General features: G+C 40.9%; 1 protein-coding gene across 4 annotated transcripts in view; it reads right to left on the bottom strand.

The window, feature by feature from the left end:
* The window catches only part of LOC122550577 (proton-coupled amino acid transporter 4-like), a 192,589-nt gene that overhangs the window by 162,975 nt on the left and 13,274 nt on the right, over positions 1-16,340 (bottom strand). For all 4 annotated transcript variants that reach the window (XM_043691517.1, XM_043691519.1, XM_043691520.1 and 1 more), the window contains exons 3-4: positions 7,277-7,367; positions 3,439-3,527 (exon numbers count right to left, since the gene is read on the bottom strand). In XM_043691517.1, coding sequence (XP_043547452.1) covers positions 3,439-3,527; positions 7,277-7,367 — 180 coding nt within the window. The remainder of the gene's footprint in view (positions 1-3,438; positions 3,528-7,276; positions 7,368-16,340) is intronic.

Raw genomic sequence — 16,340 nt, 5'->3', positions numbered from 1 at the left:
AAAAAAAACACCATTTCGACTGGGACAACACATCTATCCTGGGACAGGCTAAGCAAAGACATGCAAGGAGAATTCCTAGAGCCTGACACTCCAACCACAACGCCATAAACAAACACTTAGATCTAGATGCCATATATCAACCCCTCAGAAAACAAACAGGAAATGACATCACCACAAACCCCAGGAACCCCATCCAGGAGAAAGATATAAATAGAAAGCTGGAGACAACAGCTTCGCTTCACTTGGAGGTCGCCACTGATGAGGTTACCTAGCCAAGTAATGAAACGTCTGGGTCTCAAACCTACAGCTCAGCGAGCAAACTTACACCCTAAATATGCTTACTGGCATAAAATTCACTAAAGAGGAGGAAAACAACAACAAACTGCCATTCCTAAATGTCACAGTAGAGCGAACACTCAACGGGGAACTTCAAACCAATGTTCACAGGAAAACGACACATACGGATCACATACTGAACTGCAGAAGCAACCATCCCAACACCCACAAATGAAGCTGCATGTGAACATTTTTTCAACAAACTGCAGCACAGCGGAACTACGAAGAACAGAGGAAAATCACCTCTACAGCATATTCAAAAAGAACAGGCACCTAATGAACACAGTCCACTGATTTCTTAACAACAAACCTAAACAAGCAGACTAAACGCATCCAGAAACCCTAGCCACTCTCCCCTACATCGAAGATATCTCAGAAATGACTGCCAAACTACTCAGACCCTTTGGCATCATGGTAGCCCACAAACCCAGCAACACACTAAAACAGCAGCTAATGAACTTGAAAGACACTGTACAGACAAGCAAAACTAACGTCATTTACAAAATACTTTGCAAGAACTGTAGCAAACACAACACTGGACAAACAGGCAGAAAACTAGCCCTCGGGATACATAAACATCAACTAGCCACAAAAAGACATGACCTACTCTCACTAGTTCCTTACATACAGATGATGAAGGACACAACTTCGACTGGGTCAACACATCCATCCTAAGATGAGCCAAATAGAGACACGCACGAGATTTCCTAGAAGCATGGCAATCCAACAACCGCATCAATTTGGACCCCATTTACCACCCTCTAAGAAAAAGAACATGAAATGACATCACAACAAATGACATTACCACAAAAAACAATCAAAGGAAACCTAAACACATAAATAGAAAGCAGGTCATTAATACCAGTACTTCACCAGAGGCTTACTGCTGATATTACCTGGTAGCATGCTTTGAGAAGATTTGTAGCTCAGGTTCTGGATGTAGGTTTGCTTGCTGAGGTGGAAAGTTCATTTTCAGACGTTTCGTCACCATATTAGGTAATATCTTCAGTGAGCCTCTGGACAAAGCACTGCTGGTGTTTCCTGCTTTCGATTTATATGGTTGGGTTTCCTTGAATTCCGAGAAGCATGGCATTCTAATCGGAACACTATCAACAAACACAATGACTTGGACTCCATTTACCCCCCCTGAGAAAAAGAATAGGAAATGACATCACCATAGGATATGGCACCAACCCAAGGAAAACAAAACATATAAATAGAAAGCAGGAAACACCAGCAGTGCTTTGTCTCGAGGCTCACTGCAGATGTTACCTAGTATGGTGATGAAACGTCTGCAAATGAACCTTCCAGCTCAGCAAGCAAACCTACATCCATGTTACCTGGTATGGTGACAAAATGTCTAAAAACAAACTTTCCAGCTCACCGAGCAAACTTATATCTAAGGAGCAGGTGGTTTAGAGAGGATTTGAAGAAACTTTTTTCACCCAGAGGGAGGAACCATTAAAACATTTAAGCAGTATTTAAATGAGCAGTTGAAACATTGCAACATACAAGCTGGAACATGGGATTAGAATAAATAGACACTTGCTGATCAATATGGACACGATGCATCAAAGGGCCATTTTCTATTTTGGAAATACACTATGACTCAAATTTATCATGTGGACCATACATACAAAACTTCATTCTAGTTGGTGACAAATTCAATAAAAGCATTTGTTGGGTTCCAGTTATCACAGTCCTAACATTTACCTGTATCAGCCATTTTAACAGAGCATTTATTAAAAACAAAATGCTGGTAAAATGAAATCTTAAAATACAAAAGACTGAACCCTTCAAAAAGAATGGCCTCTCCTTCTCCAGATGCTGACAGACCAGAATATTTCACCATTTGTTTTCATTCCTGCCCCTCAATAGTTCTAGCAAAACATCTTTAGTCCTAATTGTCAACCGTTTCTCTGCAGATTTTGTCTGGCTTGCTAAGTATTTATCAAGAAGAAGGGTTACACCCGAAACGTCAACTTCTGCCTGCCTCCTGATGCTGCCTGGCTTGCTGTGTTCTTCTAGCCTCCTGCCTGTCAGTTAAATTTTTTCAGCATTCCTGTTGTGACCTCAACTTGAGGTTTTACTTTGCTTAATTATGCCAATAAAACCTGCATTGTTTCTGTCTTTGTGCTATATTTCTTATAGCCATTGGTAATAAATCTCCTTGCAATATATGATGAGTTTCCATTCAGTGAGATAACAATAATCAAATCAAAATTGAGTACAAAACCATCAATATTAATGCTACCATTATTGTGTTATTAGTGTTATAATTTAGTACCAACTACTATCAATTTCTCAATAAAAAGACTTCTGTTACCCCACATTTTACAGGAGTAAGTTATTGGATTTATCTGGACAATTCTAGAAAGAACTGAGCCACACCGAACATGCACGTCTCAAGTTCAATTCCTAAACTCTGAAATTCTGGCAGCAATTGGCCTAAATGTCTTTGTTTAGGGAAGTGGAAAGAAGCAAACAACTTGGGCTGATCATCACAGTTTTGCTGCTCAATGACTTCTGTTCGAAAGTATTCCACATAACTACAGACTTACTTGTTAGATGATTAGATTAGATTTCCTACAGTGCAGAAACAGGCACTTCGGCCCAACAAGTCCACGCCGACCCTCCAAAGACTAACCCACCCAGATCCATTCCCCTACTCCCTACCAATGCACCTATCACTGTGGGCAATTTAGCATGGCCGATTCACCTGACACGCACGACTGTGGAAGGAAATCGAAGCACCCGGAGAAACCCCACACAGATACAGGGAAAATGTCTGTGTGGAGTTTGCACAGTCACCTGAAGCTGGAATCAAACCTGGGTCCCTGGCGCTGCGAGGCAGCAATGCTAACCACTGAGCCACCATGCCACCCTAATTTCACCCACAGTTGATCAGATTACCAGCACACCATCCAGAAATATGCAGCAAGATATCAACACATGGGTGAGCTGAGAGAGCACTCAGCGTGATCAATAATGTTTAGTTAGCTGAAGTGAAAATTGCAGGAACAATAGAAGTATTGTAGCTATATAACTGCACAAAAGAATACCTGAAAACAAAAAAGCCTTCTAAAATAAATTGAGTTTTACCTTTGACAGAAGTGATGACTACAGCGGACTACAACATGCATACAATGAATTGCCACAATTCCCATGAACACAAGACTGACTGGTCCTAGCTGAAAGAGACACATACACAATATTATTAACAGCTATTTGTAATATCATCAGCTAATATATTCACAAATTCATCTGTTCCATAACTTATAAATCATCGTTATTAAATTTCAATATAGTTCAAGTTGCAATCAAACTCAAATAAGAAGTATTAATGTTATAGATTGAAAGGTAAGATGTCAGCAAATCAAAAAGATTTGCTTAACAAACCTGATTGAATTTTATGACGATGGTAATTAAGGAAGAGTAGAGAGTTTCTGGATATCATTTAGCAAATGCTTGCTAGAAACCCATGTAAAGTTCCTCATATTAATGATTTGGAGACCCAGTGTTGGACTGAGGTGTACAAAGTTAAAAATCACACAACACCAGGTTATAGTCCAACAGGTTTATTTGGAAGCACTAGCTTTCAGAGCATTGCTCCTTCATCGGGTGATTGTGGAGAATAAGATTGTAAGACACAGAATTTCTAGCACAAGTTTACAGTGTCAGACTGATTCTAATCTAAAAAAACGGATTTACAGAATCTTACTTTGATTCATGCAGTTTTTGAGCAAAGTAAAATGGAATTCATTGAGGAGAAAGTGAGGTCTGCAGATGCTGGACATCAGAGCTGAAAATGTGTTGCTGGAAATTCCTGAAGAAGGGCTTATGCCCGAAACGTCGATTCTCCTGTTCCCTGGATGCCTGACCTGCTGCGCTTTTCCAGCAACACATTTTCAGCTAAAATGGAATTCAGTCTGACCATTGTGGAACAGACAGCCTCACAGGGAGCTAACACCTTCAATACCTTATCTGGGCCGACATGACACTAATTGTTAAAATCCACTTGAGAATGTAACTTTTTAAAAAACTTTTGCGATTCATATATCAAAGAACTGAAACCAACATGGTCATTCTAAAAGATAAGAGACATAACAAACAATCCAGGTCTTTTTCAATGTATAATTTCAGTTACATCACATTGTAAACTTTTGCTATAAATTCTGTGTTTTACAATCTTATTCTCCAAAATCACCTGATGAAGGAGCAGCACTCCAAAAGCTAGTGATTAGATTAGATTAGATTACTTACAGTATGGAAACAGGCCCTTCGGCCCAATTTGCTATAAATTCTGTGTTTTACAATCTTATTCTCCAAAATCACCTGATGAAGGAGCAGCACTCCAAAAGCTAGTGCTTCCAAATTAACCTGTTGGGAGTATAACCTGGTGTTGTGTGATTTTTAACTTCCTCATAACAGACTGTGAGCTGAAACTTAAGTTCATGGTGTTGTAGCAAATTACTGACCTGGTTATCAAATTAGCTCACTGGCAGGAGACCGAACAGGGTTTGACAGGAGGCACTAATTGGTAGGATTTGACTAGTGTTGTACTACAAGAATTTGTTTTGGGGTGTCAGCTATGCACAATATGTATTTCTGACTTTGATATCTTGCTTTCTTCTTTATCCAAATTCATTCTTCATCACGCAATGTTATGTGGCAATGAAAGTAATGCAGAAGCAAGCGTAAAATTACTAAGGCAAGCTATTTCGAACATAGACAATTGAGAGATCATCCACGTTGGACTTAAAAAGAGCATAAAGCTGGCAAAATGGCGAAAATCTAGAAATTTTCAAACAAAAAGGCACAAAGTCGAAGCTTTTTGGCTTGCAGTCATCCAGGACTGGAGTGAAAGAAACTAAGCACAGGAAAGGAACATCAATTTATACAGCATGAGAAGAGGCTGGTGATTGCTGAACTACACTTGGCATGAAGGTGCAACAAGAACTGTTAAATGTTAACCTTAATTCACTGATTAAACTTAATCTGAATGGGTAAATTGTTTGGTCAAGGAGTTGCCACAGGGAAGCCAGCAGGGATTAAACATTGCCATACCCCTTTCTTCAATGAAAAAGATATAAGGTGTGGACGTAATTTTAAGGTGATTGGAGGAAAGTTTAGGGGAGATGTCTGAGGTAGGATCTCTCCACAGAGAGTGGTGGGTGTGTAGAACGCACTGCCAGCTGTAGTAGTAGAGTCAGATACATTAGGGACATTGAAGTGACTCTTGGATAGGCACAAGGATGATAGTACAATGAAGGGTATGTAGGTTAGTTTGATCTTAGAGTAGAGTAAAAGATCGGCACAACATCGAGGGCCGGAGGGCCTGTACAATGCTGTACAGTTGTATGTTCTATATTCCGAATTATGTTTGCCTTCATAGAACATGATCCTGTGCGAACATGTAGCTACAAGCACAAACAAACAAATCACATTACCAACCCAACTGAATCTTAAATTGGTTTCCGGTTTAATTATTAGCAAAGGCAGGATTATTTACTAAATGTTGGAAATTGCATTCAGACGTTTGTAAGTATAGGCTGGTTGAGCACAGTTGGCACATAGCCTCCAGCTGAGTCACATGGACAGGTTGCCTGATATAGCTCGCCTATCATATGTCTCAACCTGCATACCTGGCATCACACCAGCACATTGAAACTGATACCTTTTGAGGTCCTCTCCAGAGAATACTCAAGAAAATAAAAAAGGACAACAAAGAAATGCTACAGATTTTGATCAAGTATTTTATTTCCGCGTTCACAGAAGATTCTTGAAAATCAGGAAGTGAAAGAGAGGAATGAACTTGAAACTAGCTGTAGCGAAAAGTATCATTTAAATTTATTCATTCACTAGATGGGGACATTGCTGTGTAGGCCAGTATTTATTGCCTATCCATAGTTTCCCAAAGGGCAGTGAAGAGTCAACCATTGCTGTGGATCTAGAGTCGCATGCATGCCAGATCAGGTAAAGATGGGAGTTTCCTTCCATGAAGGTGAACCAGATGGATTTTTTTCTGACAATTGACAATGGATTTGTGGTCATGATTTGACTCTTCATTCCAGAATTTTTACCGAAGTCAAAGTCTGTTATGCCAGGTTTTGAAGCCAGGTCCCCAAAACATTACCTGTGAGGATCTGAAGCCTGAAAACAGGTTGAGATAACTAGTTGCTGTCAGAAACAAACACTAAACACATGCCCTTACTAACTTAGGCGACAATAAAATGGCTTCTCAATGCAAATAATATGACAAAATGGTTTCTCGGCTGCAAATTGACCAATTTGCTAAAAGCTGCATAAAATGGGTTTTAACGCTGCCATAACTGCATAATTGACTAAGCATAGTCTGCTTCAACAGAGATTAGCAGACAATGCTTCCTTTACAGCATAGAAATAACTAGGCTAGATAAGGTATTACTGGCCATCCTAACTGACCTTGAGGTGCAGGTGCAAAGACTCAGTTAGTGAGATAAGGGTGGCCTGAGTGTTGGAAAACAAAGATGGTTCCCTGGAAATATCATTGAACCAAGTATCTATCAATAACACTATAGCGTCCTCACTTTTGCCTTAGTGTCAACATGACTGAGCAATTATTTAAAATATATCACCTTTAAATGAGTGTCACTACGATAGTTCTTGATCATTTCTTGGCAAGCTCCAGCAACCTTTTCAGTTGTGCAATTTAGACAAGATTCATCATTTCATAAAAAGATGCATACACAAAATATAGATAACTATTGGACAAAGAAGTCTTAAGCATACAAGTATTTGGAAATGCTAATTATCTGCCTCGAAGAGCACCATGAAAATATGAACCCCACTTCATTTGCCATAACAACATTAAAGAAAAATAATTTTCTGAAACTTTCTAAGCTTTAAAAACAACCCTCAAACAGACTTGACCTTTTAAATAATGCAAATTAGCTCTTACCAAAAGACCTGCATTTTTGACTGCAAGTGGCAAACCTAGAAGCCCAGTTCCAATGTTTCCTTTCAACAAGTGAATTAATGTCTGGGTAAACCTGCAAAAATATAAAGGGCATAAGATTGTCAAATAAACTCAGATTATCTTTGGCTTTATTATTTCGGTAATATCAAAATTCAGCTTCTTTTTTCCATTAAAAAGTTAAGATTTAATTGAATTATTAGCTGAGATCCTGGCAAGATGGTGCTAACTTAGTATCAAAGAAGACACCTCTGTAGAAAGAACATTGTGGAAAGAAAGGATTGCACAGTCAACAAAATATTAAATTTAACGTTAAAAAAAAGACTCATTTGTACAACGCTGTTTATGAACCTCAGGGCATGTCGAAGACCAGTAAGGTCAAAGGATATACCTTTATTATTGAAATAGAAACAAGTTAGTATGATCCTAGACCATGTTAATATGGACAACTCAGATTCCAGACTCAAATCTGGCTTAAGAGATCATATTTTGGTGTTACGGAGGTAGACTTTCACTGAAAGACAAACTGGCAATACTACACATTTGGGCTTAACAATAAGACAGAACCAAAAACAGAAATAACTCGAGAAACTGAGCAGATCTGGCAGCATCTCTGGAGAGAAAGCAGAGTCAATATTCTAGGTTGTGCGACCTTTCTTCAGAACTCTTACAGAACAGTAAAACAGACATTGATCATGCCAATGAAGGTAAAATTTAAGTTTAAAGATTTTGAAATACAAAGTAAAATACGATCACATTAATCCCAACAGCATCCTATTACTCAAACACCACAGAGAAATCTCTTCTCTGTCCCACATAGTTTGACTTAGCTGTAGCTTCAATTCCCAGTCATGAGAATGTGATTGCCTCTTCCTTGATTCATAGAATCATTGCATTTGAAATCACTACAGTGCAGAAGGAATCCATTCAGCCCATCGAGTTGGCAATGGCCCTCCAAATAGAATCCCACCTTTTCCCAGTAACTCCTGCATTTACACCGGCTAACATGCATATCCTTCGACACTTACAGGGCAATTCACCATGGCCAGTTCACCTAATGTTTGGACTCTGGAAGGAAACCAGAGCACCTGGCAAAAACCCACACCAGCACGAGGAGAACATAAAAACTCCATGGTCACTCAAGGCTTGAATCAAACATGAGTCCTGGCAACGTGAGGCAACACGAGGAAGTTGAACAACTTCACTAATACTTTGCATCTGGCCTTAGGTTCACCTGGACCAACTCAGACACCTCCCTCCCCTTCCTGGACCTCTCTTTCTCCATCTGCAGCGACCGACTCAACACGAACATCTATTTCAAATCCATCAACTCCCATAGCGACCTGGTCTACCCCGCCCCATAAAAACGTGATCCCTTACTCCCAATTGCTTCGCCTCCCCCGTATCTGCTCCCTGGAGGAGCAATTCCACTCTAAGACATTGGAGATGGCCTCCTATTTCCAGGACCGCAATTTCTCCTCCCACGTGATCAACAATGCCCTCCAGCACATCTTATCCATTTCCCACACCGCCACCCTTAAACCCCATCCCTCCAACCGCAAGGAGGATAGAAGCACCCTGGTCCTCACCTTGCACCCCAATAATCTTCAGGTATAGCGCATTATCCTCTGCCGTTTACGCCACCTTTAATCAGGCACCATCACCAGAGACATATTTCCCTCTCCACTCCTATGTGCATTCCGCACAGACCATTCCTGCCGTGACTCCCTCATTAAGTCCACGAACCCCACCACCACATCCTCCACACCTGGCACCTTGCCTTGCCACTGGAAATGGTGTAAAAGCTGCATCCACACTTGCACTCTTCACCTCCGTCCAAGGCCCCAAAGGATCTTTTCACATCAGGCACAGGTTTTCCTGCACATCCACCCACCTCATCTACAGCGGCAATTGCCCTTGATGTGGTCTCCTCTACATCAGGGAAGCAGAATGGCAACTCACAGAGCACCTCAGAGAACATCTCTGGAACACACGCACCTAACAATCCCACCACCTTGTGGCCGACCACTTCAACTACTCCTCCCACTCCACCAATGTCATGCAAGTCCTGGGCCTACTCTGCTGCCAAATCCAAGCTTCCAATGTCTGGAGGAAGAACATCTTATCTTCCGCCTTGGGACCCTTCAACCATACGGCATCAACATCCACTTCACTAGTGTCCAAATCTCCTCTCCTCCCCACCTCATCCCAGATCCAACCCTCCAACTCGGCACCGCCCTCTTGACCTGTCCCACCTGTCCATCTTCCTTGCCACTTGTCCGCTTCATCATCCCCACTGACCTATCATAATCACCGCCCACCTGCATCTACCTATTCCCTTCCCAGCTACCTTCACCCAGCCCCACCCCGACCCTCCTATTTATCTCTCAGCCCCCTCCTCACCCCCCCATTCCTGATGCAGGGTTTATGCCCAAAACATCGACTCTCCTGCTCCTCGGATGCTGCCTGACCTGCTGTGCTTTTCCAGCGCCATACTTTGTGACTCTTGACTCTCCAGCATCTGCAGTCCTCACTTTCTCCCAACAGTGCTAACCAGTTAAGCCATGGTACCACTCCTGTCATCCAATTAAGTTAAAACTTTCTCAGGACAAATAACATTTCAGGGTTTAAACGATACGTTTCTGGTCTGGAACTTTTATGAAACCCCTTACATCAAAATAACTTGTTTTAAGAAGTCTGACCTATCTTTTTCCTTTCACAAGAGTAACTGATTTGCACATTAGGCTTCAGCTAGGAAATCCACAGATCTACCCAAACTGAAACCAAGAAAAACTTGATTTTCCCCAAATGTCTGGATGTTTTCCCTAAGCCCAAAAATAATTCCACAATTTTCCATTTAAATGCTTAATATTGTACACTGTTTTTTTAAAAGTCACAAACTCCCTCAATGTAAACAAAAACCCATTACCTTCTTTCTCACATGCTGTGCTTTAAAGGAAAACAACATGGCTCCAGAAATCATAAAATCGCTTCAGACACAAAATTAATATGCCAATAGTCAAAAATCTGACCTTAAAAATAAATGATTTTAAAACACATAAACTTCACAAATCTTACACTATGAAGCACATACGTAAGCAAATATGGCAGTCAATATGTACATCGCAAACTGCCTGTTCCACATTTAGAACCTTCTTTCGGGTACAATAGCACCAATCGCTGTCATTAACTATCTGCATATCAGGGTGTACCAGAAAAATCTAATATTGTAAGCCAGATTTTTTTTTTAAAAGAAGTCTTTAGAGTAGTATTTTATATTAGTCAATAATTACATTGTAAATAAACAGTCAGTGTGATTAGATTAGATATAAAACATTGAGTTATCACAGCAGGTAAACAAAATACATACAGTTCTGATCAAATTCAAAATTCAACACATATCTTTATTGTCAATTTTCAGGATGTGTGTGTCACTGGTAAGGCCCTAGTGAAGATGATGGCTATTCCTGAATCGTTTCAACAAAAGCAACTCGCAGTACCTATCCCCAAATCCTTGTATCATGTTGTTTGACTTGAAACATATCATTTCCAATTACTCTCTTGCAAACTACTTTAAACTCCAGCCAAAGACTGCCCTCAACTTTGTTTGAAAACCAAGCTCTTTGCCAAAACTAACAGCCTATATTTCTTCAAATCTCCTGCTCACACAGCCAGAAAGTAGCAGAATACTTTGTCATTAGACCAAAGAATCAGAATCATTACAGCACACTGTCTTTTCAACCTTCTTTTTAAAAAAGATTATCAGCTTCTCCAATCTATCGATACAGCTGAAGTGCTGTATGAATCTCTGGATTTATTCTCCTAAATTTCCCTGCACTCCAAAGCCTTAACATGCTTCATAACATGCATTGCCCTGAATTAGTCATAACACATAACTTGAGGCAGAATCTGTATTTCAAAAATTCACCATAACTTCCTTAATTTTGTACTTGAGGCCTTAACTTATTAAGCCCAGAAACATACATGCATTTTTTTTAAATTTCTCAACATTGTGCACACATATAATCCCAGGATTCTCTGTACTTGCAGCACCTCCACTTCTCCCACTTATAAATGTCCCCTTTGTTTTATATTTCCTCTTTTTTATTCTTATTCTCAATACATACCATAGAGTCATAGAGATGCACAGCACAGACACAGACCCAGACCCTTCGGTCCAACTTGTCTATGTTGACCAGATATCCTAGCCTAATCTAATCCCATTCGCCAGAGCTTGGCCCATATCCCTCTAAATCCTTCCTATTCAGATACCCATCTAAATTCCTTTAAATGTTGTAATTGTACCAGCCTCCACCACTTCATCCGGCATTCCATACATGCACCAACCCGTGTGAAAATGTTGCCCCTTAAGTCCGATTTAAAAACTTATCCCCTCTCACATTAAACTATGCCCTCTAGTTCTGGACTGCCCCACCACAGGGAAAAGACCTTTTCATCTATTTATCCTATCCATGCCCCTCATAAATCTCTATAACGGTCACCCCTCAGCCTCCGATGCTCCAGGGAAAACAGCAACACCTATTCAGCCTTTCCCTGCAGCTCAAATCCTCCAACCCTGGCAACATCCTTCGAAATCTTTTCTGAACCTTTTCAAGTTTCATAACATCTTTCCGATAGGAAGATCAGAATTGCACGCAATATTCCAAAAGTGGCCTAACCAATGTCCTGTACAGCCGCAGCATGACCTCCCAACTCCTGTACTGAATACTCTGACCAATAAAGGAAAGCATACCAAACGCCTTCTTCACTATCCTATCTACCTGTGACTCCACTTTCAAGGAGCTATGAACCTGCACTCCAGGGTCTCTTTGTTCAGCAAAATTCTCCAGAACCTTACCATTAAGTTTATAAGTCCTGCTCTGATTTGTTTTTCCAAAATGCAGCACTTCACATTTATCTTACTTAAACTCCATCTGCCACTCCTCGTCCTATTGTCCCATCTGATCAAGATCCTGTTGTACTCTAAGATAACCTTCACTGCCCACTATATCTCAAGTTTTGGCATCATCTGCAAACTTATTAACTATACTTCCTATGTTCACATTCAAACATCTTGCACTTCTCTAAAATAAATTTCATCTGTCACATATTTAGCTGTTCCAGCAGCCTGTCTATACCTTGATACACTTTCAAGTTTTGTCTCATTTTTTAGTTTTTAGAATTGTACATAAAAATATGAATTGGGAGCAGGAGAGGCCATCTAGCTTCTTGAGTCACTTCTGACATTCAAAGAGATCAAAGCTGATCACCTTAGTTCACATTCCTGTCTACACCCAATAACATTTCATTCCCTCACCCATCTCTCTCTCTCTCTTTGTTTTAAAAGTATTCAAAGGCTCAGCTTCCACCCTCAAGATGCTGCCATAAAATTGAATACAATGTTTCAAAACCTGATTCAAAGTAAATTTTCCATTAACTACCTAATCCCTCCCCACCCTTTTGGGTGACTGTGTAAGGATAAAGCATAAGCAAAAATGCCACAAACGGCCATCAATTCATGTTGGATTAGAGTGATGCTGGAAAAGCACAGCAGTTGAGGCAGCATCCGAGGAGCAGGAAAATCGACGTTTCGGGCAAAAGCCCTTCATCAGGAATACAGGCAGAGTGCCTGAAGGGTGGAGAGATAAATGAGAGGAGGGTGGGGAGAAAGTAGCATAGAGTACAATAGGTGAGTGGGGGAACAAAGGTGATAGGTCAGGAAGGAGGGTGGAAAAGAAGATAGGCAGGTAGGACAGGTCATGGGCACGATGGGAGAGATAAATGAGAGGAGGGCGAGGGTGGGGAGAAAGTGCCCTTCAGGCACCCTGCTTGTATTCCTGTTGAACGGCTTTTGTCCGAAACGTTGATTTTTCTGCTCCTCAGATGCTGCCTGAACTGCTGTGCTTTTCCAGCACCACTCTAATCCAGAATCTGGTTTCCAGCATCTGCAGTCATTGTTTTTACCTAATCAATTCATGTTGGGCCTGATGACCCGACTAGCTATACATGTCTTGAAATCCTTTTCACTGCCCCCTCCATAAAAAGTTAACAAACTTTGGTAGCAATCTACTTAACATGCATTTCATTTTCTTTTAAATACACATGCAAAATGATTTAGATCTGTGATATATTGATTGTGACCCAATAAATTCAAACCTTTCTGAATCTGCATCTGTTCTCCCTCATTATTTTTCTTTCCACTCATTTAGTAATGAGCGGCACAGTGGCATAGTGGTTAGCACTGCTGCCTCACAGCGCCAGAGACCCGGGTTTAATTCCCACCTCAGGTGACTGTATGGAGTTTGCACGTTCTCCCCGTGTCCGCGTGGGGTTTCCTCTGGGTGCTCCGGTTTCCTCCCACAGTCCAAAGATGTGCAGGTCAGGTAAATTGGCCATGCTAAATTGCCCGTAGTGTTAGGTAAGGGGTAAATGCAGGGGTATGGGTGGGTTGTGCTTCGGCGGGGCGGTGTGGACTTGTTGGACCGAAGGGCCTGTTTCCACACTGTAAGTAATCTAATCTAATCATTTGAAAATCTTAAAAGTCATGTTTACTATACCCTTGTACAAATCACAGATCAATTTATGTAATTAGACAGGAGCTTGCAGGGGTTGACTGGAATAGTGTGTTTCCAGGCAAAGGGACCTCTGGCAAGTGGGAGGTCTTTAAAAGTGATTTGGCCAGAGCACAAAGGTCTATTTGTTCCTGTGAGGGTGAAAGGCAAGGTTCACACGAATAGGGAACCCTGGATGACAAGAAACATTGACCAGAAAAAAATGCATTTCCCTTAATTTCACAATTCATCAGAGACATATTGACTTCAGTCTTGAACATGTTCAATAATTCAGTTTCCACAATTCTCTGGGGTAGACATTTCTAAAGATTTACTGAGTGAAGAAATTCCTTTCAACTCAAATCTCAGGTTAAGGTGCAGGCCATTTAAGACTACATCCCTGGTTCTTCAGTAACCAGCCAAGGAAACATCCTATCCATACCCACACTGACATCCTGTGTGATGACATTTATTGAGATTGCCTCTCATTTTTTGAACACTCAGGAATACAGGCTCAGTAACCTCAATCTCTCCTCATAAGAATACACCATCATCCCAATTATTAATCTTGTTAACATTCATACTACTCCTCTACGACAACATATTTTTACTTAGGAAAGAGAGCAGAATTGTACAAAATTTTTCCACTGTCCACACTATAAGCAATATCCTCAAAACTCCAACAAGTTTATAAAATATGATCACCCTTTTATAAATCATAGAATCCCTACACTGTGGAAACGGGCCATTTGGCCCAACAAGTCCATACCGTCCCTCCAAGAGTATCCCATCCTGACCCATACCCCTACCCTGTTACTTTTTACATTTCGCCTGACTAATGCACCTAACCTACACATCCCTAAACACTATGGGCAATTTAGCATGGCCAACTCACCTAACTCGTATATCTTTGGACTGTGGGAGAAAACCAGAGCACCCGGAAGAAACCCATGTAGACACGGGGAGAATATGCAAACTCCACAGACAGTCGCCCAAGGGTGGAATCGAATCCAGATCCCTAGTGCTGTGAGGTTGCAGTGCTAACCATTGAGTCAACATGCTACCCCAATCCATGTTGGCTTAAACTAATTTTGCTCTGATTTTCTAAATGTTCATTTATCATGTACTTAATAATGCATTCTGACATCTTCCCTCCTAAGGGTATCAAGCTAACAGGTGGAGAGTTCTCCAATCTCCCAATTCCTTTTTAAATCGTGAGGTAACATTTGATACTTCCCAGTTAGTAGAAACCTTTCTAGAATCTATAGAGTTGTGAAGAATAACCACTAATTTATTTATTATCTCAACTGCTATTTCCTTAAACATTATAGGATGAAGTTCCATTGACTATAAAAAAGTTACAGCATAGTTTTGGTGCAAAGGGATCCGAGTGCCCTTGTTCAGTTAATGAAGAGGACAAATGGAATTTTGACATTTATTGCTAAACTTAGAATTGTACTGACCATGGTGCCATTCTAAATTAATCACACCTATAAGGTCTGTATCCCTCTACTCCCTTCTTGTCTGTACTTCTGTCTAATACCTCTTAAATGGTGCTATCGTGTCTGCTTCTACCACCTCCCCTGTCAGCGCGAGCCAGGCACCTGCTGCCCTCTGTGTAAAAAAAACTTGCCTTGCACATCTCCTTTCAACTTTGCCCCCTCACCTTAAACCTATGCACCTTAGTATTTGACGTTTCCACCCGAGGAGAAAGATTCCAAATATCTACCTTATCTATGCCCCTCATAATTTTATATACTGCCACCAAGTCGCTCCTCAGTGTCTGATGCTCTAATGAACGCAATCCAAGTTTGTCCAATGTCTCCTATGTGGTCACCTAAAGTTTTTTAGATTAGATTAGATTCCCAACAGTTTGGGAATAGGCCCTTCAGCTCAACAAGTCCACACCGACCTTCTGAAGAGAAACCTACCCATTTCCCTCTGTTTGATGCACCTAAGACTATGGATAATTTAGTATGGCCAATTCATCTGACCTGCACATCTTAGGAGTATGGGAGGAAACCGGAGCACTCAGTGGAAATGTGCGCAGACACAGGGAGAATGTCTGTGTGGAATTTGCACAGTCATTCAAGGCTGGAATCAAACCTGGGTCCCTGGCCCTGTGAGGCAGCAGTGCTAACCACTGAGCCACCGTGCCGCCCCATTTATACAGTTACAACATGACTTGCCAACTTTTAAATTCATGCCCCGACCAATGAAGGTAAGCATGCTGTACACTTTCTTTACCACCTTATCCTCGTGTTGCCACTAAAAAGAGCTACGAACTTGCACAAGATCCCTCTGTTAGTCAATGCTCCTGAGAATTCTGCCATTTCTATATATTGTCCTGTTGCAATTGACCTCCCAAAATGCATCACCTCATATTTGTACAGATTAAACTCCATCTGCCAATTTTCTGCCCAACTTTCCAACTGACTATATCCTGCCATACCTTTTGACAACTCTAATTTTTATGTTGTCTGCAAGATTAATAATCA

Source organism: Chiloscyllium plagiosum, chromosome 6 (genome assembly GCF_004010195.1).
Source record: "Chiloscyllium plagiosum isolate BGI_BamShark_2017 chromosome 6, ASM401019v2, whole genome shotgun sequence".
In the NCBI taxonomy this organism is placed as follows: domain Eukaryota; kingdom Metazoa; phylum Chordata; class Chondrichthyes; order Orectolobiformes; family Hemiscylliidae; genus Chiloscyllium; species Chiloscyllium plagiosum.
Note: the sequence above shows the minus strand (reverse complement) of the source record. Positions and strands in the feature narration are given on the sequence as shown.